This window comes from Tupaia chinensis, unplaced genomic scaffold (genome assembly GCF_000334495.1).
Source record: "Tupaia chinensis unplaced genomic scaffold, TupChi_1.0 Scaffold000178_1, whole genome shotgun sequence".
Lineage (NCBI taxonomy): Eukaryota > Metazoa > Chordata > Mammalia > Scandentia > Tupaiidae > Tupaia > Tupaia belangeri.
Window position 1 is genome coordinate 1,796,238 of NW_006159653.1, and position 4,950 is coordinate 1,801,187.

Here is a 4,950-nt window from a genome sequence, read left to right on the forward strand (position 1 = left end):
CAGGGGGCCCGGAGGCGGCCCTGCCGGGCCTGCGTGGACTTCAAGACATGGATGCGGACACAGCAGAAGGTGTAAATGCCTTACCCGGCCTCCCAGCCCCGCCCTCCGCCCCCACCCTTGCCTTCAGGTGCCCTGGGCAGTCCTCCCCAGGGCCCGGGCCCCCAGGGTGGGCTATCCCCGTACCTTGCCCCAACCGTAGGCCCGGCCTTTCCTCTTTCAACCGCGCTGGGGCCGGATCGTGTTCAGGACTTTGTCCGGAGCCGGTGGATCACCGGCCTGGACCTCAGAAGGGGGAGCTTTATGGGTTTCTGGTTGGGGAGAATGAACTGACCCTTGGTCGGCCTACTTCTGCAGCGGGACAGCGGGTTTAGGGAGGATTGTCCACAGGATCGTGAGGGACTGGGCCGCCACAGCTGGGCTGTCCTCCACACCCTGGCCGCCTACTACCCTGATCTGCCCACCCCGGAACAGCAGCAAGACATGGCCCAGTTCATACATTTGTTTTCCAAGTTTTACCCGTGTGAGGAGTGTGCTGAAGACATAAGGCAGAGGTGAGTTTGAGTGTACACGTGTCCAGGCAACACAGCATTCATTGTACTGGGGCCTGGGCCGGGCTCCCACTGATGTCATAGAGGGGAATCTGTAGACAGATGCAGAGATGGCAGAGGGTTGCGGAGGAGTGAGTGGGGATTGGGTCATCTGAGCCAGCTCTTCTTGGCAAAGGCCAGGATGCCTGAGTCTGCAACTTTCTCCAGCCAAGGCTCCAGAAAGGCCTATCCTCCCAGGGTCCATCCTGGGCACAGAGGGAGGCTCTGGGAAGGCTAGTGAGAACTGCACTTTGCCTGACTCCTGGAGCAGGATTGCTTTTGAGACCTTGGGAACTCACGGCTTTTGCTCACAAGAGCCACCTTTTGTGCACTGAAGTCCCCAAGGGCCTTGCCTAGTCCCTGCACACGTGCCTGGGCTGGGCATGTAAGGCAGAGCTGCCCTTGCTGTGTGAGACCTGGGAGGCTGGAATGAGGCCTCTTGCTGAACCAGGGTGCCAGGGCTTCAGCTGCTGAACGGTCTGGTTTCCAGTAACGCAGCTGTGCCCAGCCCGCCCTTCACACTGCCTGGGGCCAGGGACTGTGGTGAGGCTTCCTGATTGTTACAAGGTTGTAAAGTTGCCTGGTCTGTGCTTTAATGCCTTGCCCTGGGCTCTCATCAGGGTTTGCCAAGCTCCCCAGGTGGGCGTTGGGCATCCCTGGGAGCCTGTCACCTCTCTCCTGTCCCAGGGGTTCCTGGCCCTTAGAGCACGTAGGTGCTAGCTGGTGTAGCTCACAGCAGCAGCCCAGCTCTTGTCCCTCGGAAGCAGGTATGGGCTGGCAGGGACAGTGGGGCTGCCACCTCCATCGCTCACACGCCACCCCCACACAGGATATGCAGGAGCCAGCCAGACACTCGCACGCGGGAACACTTCACGCAGTGGCTGTGCCGCCTGCACAACGAGGTGAACCGCAAGCTGGGCAAGCCCGACTTCGACTGCTCTCAGGTGGACGCACGCTGGCGCGACGGCTGGAAGGACGGTTCTTGTGGCTGGCTGTGCCGGCCCCGGCCTGGCCAGGGGGGGCACTCATTAAAGTGCATCAGAGCCACAGCCTGCGTGTCTCAGTGGGGTGGTCCCAGGATGCTGATGGGGACCCTCGCTTTCTCTGGAATGAAGTAGAAGTGAAGGTTCCTGCGGTAGGCAGCCAAGGCCCTAGGAGGCTGCAGGGAGGGACGCGGAGCAGCCCAGGATGTCCCTTTCCATTCTGCCTGTGGCCTCCTGTCTACCCCTCACCCCACAGGAAGATGGTGGGCCTGGCTGAGGTTCCTTGTGCTGTCCCTTGAGACCCAGCCATTGCCTTCCCACATGGAGCTGGGCTCTGAGCTGTGGCGTTAACGCGACCTAGGGCTGAACTCTGCCCCCTCTCCGAAGGGAAAGCTCAGCCAGGGCAGTCCTGTGAGGGCCACCAGCCATGCTGCTTGCTCCCTGCCTGGTACATGTCCTTCCCCATGGGCCAGGCTGGGTCTGGGGGCTTTGTGGTGCAGCTTCCTCCGTGTTCATGGTCAAAATAAACATTCTGGAGTAACGACTGAGGTCTGCCTCTGTGCTTTGTGCTGGGGTACTTGGTGCTAGACAGGGCCTGCTGTGGCCCTGTGAGCGCAGCTACCTTGTCCTGTCACCCTAAGGCGGGCTGGGAGGAGGGAGCCAGCCAGGGTACCCCAGGAACAGTGAGGAGGGGTCAGAGGTAAGTGGAACTCCCGTGGCAGGGAGCTTAAGAGGGTTTGGGGCCATGGGACCAGCAGTTAGCGTAATGGCTATGTCGCTGGACTCCCACATAGTCGACTGCGGTTCGAGTCCCGGACCTGGTGGCTTAAACTCATGCCAGGCGCGTGTGCGTGCGTGCCCAAGATCCCGAGAGGAGAATGGAGCAGAAGGGATTGCGGTGTGGCCACCCCCCCTGGGGGGTGATTTCCTGCTTTCTGTCTCTCTCTGTCTGTCTGGCGAGCGCACGCGCCATATAGCGAAAACCTCTAAAAAAAAAAAAGAGGGTTTGGGGCCAGATGTGACTGCGGAGCTGGGAGTGGAGTGGGGCTGGGAACCCAGGCAGTCACCATGGCCAGTGGAAAGGGAGGCTCACCCCAGGGTGGGACTGGGCTCTGGGTAAGTTGAAGGTACCAGCGAATTTCCAGTGCGAGGAAGGGGCCAGGGCAGCTGGGAGTTGGTCTGTGCATCTGAGACGGCAGCTGTGAGTGTAGCAAGTTTGGGGTGACCTGGACCAGGTTTGGAGCCTCCCCAGGCCTTGCCCAGCAGCATCGTGTGTCCATCCTGTCATCAAGCGAGGGCACCAGCCCCAGGCATGCCTGTGTGGAGAGGGAGCTGTCGGCCCCCACCCTACTGTCCTCGTGGGTTGTGGCGAAGGGCCAGGTGACCCAGATGGCAGAGCAGACAGCGGCTAGCAGAGAAGTTGCTCCTCTCCTCGGTCCTGCACCTGCAGGAGCCCCAGCAGGCTTCCAGGGGAGTCTGCAGTCAGCTCAGGAACACCCTGCTTGTGTTTGCTTTCCTTCCTTCCCTGCCTAGCTTCCCTTCTCTCAGAGTTTCACCCTCAAATAACACTCCTCACTCTCCTGCTTCATGTTCCAGGGCCTCGGGGCCTCAGCAAGTGGGGCCGGACGGTGAGAGAAGATGCTGGATCGAGCTGGCGTGGAGAGCCAGCACCTGACCAAGAGGGCCAGCAGAGTTGGGGAGGGCCCAGGGCACTCCTTAGGCCAGCAGAGGGGGAGAAGCCAGGCTGGGGCATTCCTTGGGCCCTGAAGGCCTGGGTCATAGGTCAGTAAGAGGAGGGACAGGAAAGGGCTGACAAGAAGGGGCCTATGAGGGAGGAGGAACTCCAGGAGAGGGCGCCCTCTGGAGGGAGGCGACAGCAGTATCTGAGACTGGTCTGTGGAGGCCGCTAGCAGCCCTGAGTTTTCAGGGAGCTGGTAGGAGTTTGGTCACACCAGGAGTGTTCAAAAGTCCATGGGAAACAAGCCTGATGGATTTCACATTCTTTTGCAACAAGACAAAGTCATCCTTTAATTTTGCTTCTCTGTGGACTTTCTGAAGATCCCTCCTAGGCTTTCGAGGAGACCGGAGAAGAGAGGTTGAGAATGCATGACCGACAACTGGGGCTTGCTGCTAAGGGCAGGTGGATGGGACTGGAACGGCTGGAGGACGAGTGGGCCCGAGAGAGGGGAGAAGGGAGGGCAGGAGTTCAGGTGTCAGTACACTGCTCAAACAAGGGCGGGGTGCCCGTCACCACTGGCTGTACAGTGAGGTGGACTTGAACACTGGCCACAACCAGCCTGCCCACCAGTGCCCAGCTCGCTGCAGGAAGTTCCCCAGGGAGCTGGGCAGGCAACCACCATCTGTCTGCACGGTTGGTGCAGAAGGGACCTGGGCTCGACTCCAGCTCTTTCTGTGACCAAGGAACGGCACCCACCTGAAGGATGACAGGCCTTGTCTCTGTGGGTGGCCACAGGTGCTTAGCATGGGAAGTACTAAACATGGACGTTCAGTGCCCCAGACATCGTCCCCACTCTAGCCAGGCTGGCCTAGAAGACTGTGATGGATAAGAACCCCCTCCCCCAAGTCAGCGGAAGAGATCCAGCTAAAGGGCCGGGCAATGCTCTGCCCTTCCTGACTCCAGACTAAACAGCACCCACAGTCAGGCAGGCTGTGAGCAACGGGGGCACGACACCACCTGGCACATGAAAGAAAGGATGCCCCAGCCTTGTCCACGCCAGCTGCTGTGGGCTCTGTTCCCAGACAAATGTCCCTGGGGGCAGAGGTCATTTTTTTTCTTTTGGGAGAGAGACAGAAAGTGAGAAATCATCCCCCAGGGGAATGGCCACGCCACAATCCCTTCTCCATTCTCTTCTCAGGATCCTAGGCAAGCACGCACACACGCCCAGTGTGAGTTTAAACCACAGGGGTCTGGGACTCCAACGGCCATAGACTACATGGCAGTCCAGCGACATAGCCATTCCGTCAGCTGCTGGCCCCAGGAGGCAGAGGTCATTCTGGAGAATGAGGGGGTGGCCTGGTGGTGTTGGGGTGTCTGGGAAAGGCCCCTTACCTGGCTCTTGGCCCTCTCCCTAGGAAAGGACGCCAGAGCCCTTGACCTGGTTATCCCCCTTGGGCACTCACCAAAGCACCCAGCTCAGAACAGCGGGCGGCGTCCTTCTGCTCACCCTCCCTGCTGCAGCCCAGTGCCCACATCCCCTTGCCTGTCCCTGTCCCCTCCGTGGGGACCTACTGTGGGTCCCCTGAGGATAGTCTCCATTTCGGGACCCAGGCCAGGGTGCGGGGCTGGGAGGTGGGCGGGGCAGAGAGTTCTGGCCCCGCGCGCCTGGACCCAGTCGGGGGTGCTGGCTCGGCCCCGCCCC

General features: G+C 60.5%; 1 protein-coding gene across 1 annotated transcript; it reads left to right on the top strand.

The window, feature by feature from the left end:
• Positions 1-7: 7 nt before the first annotated feature.
• On the top strand, positions 8-2,118 carry GFER (growth factor, augmenter of liver regeneration; the record flags this gene model as incomplete). The annotated part of the gene is given in 3 exon segments (XM_014587031.1): positions 8-69; positions 355-551; positions 1,417-2,118. Coding segments are annotated over 3 exon segments (548 nt in total), but the record flags the coding sequence as incomplete, so codon positions are not given.
• Positions 2,119-4,950: the final 2,832 nt, after the last annotated feature.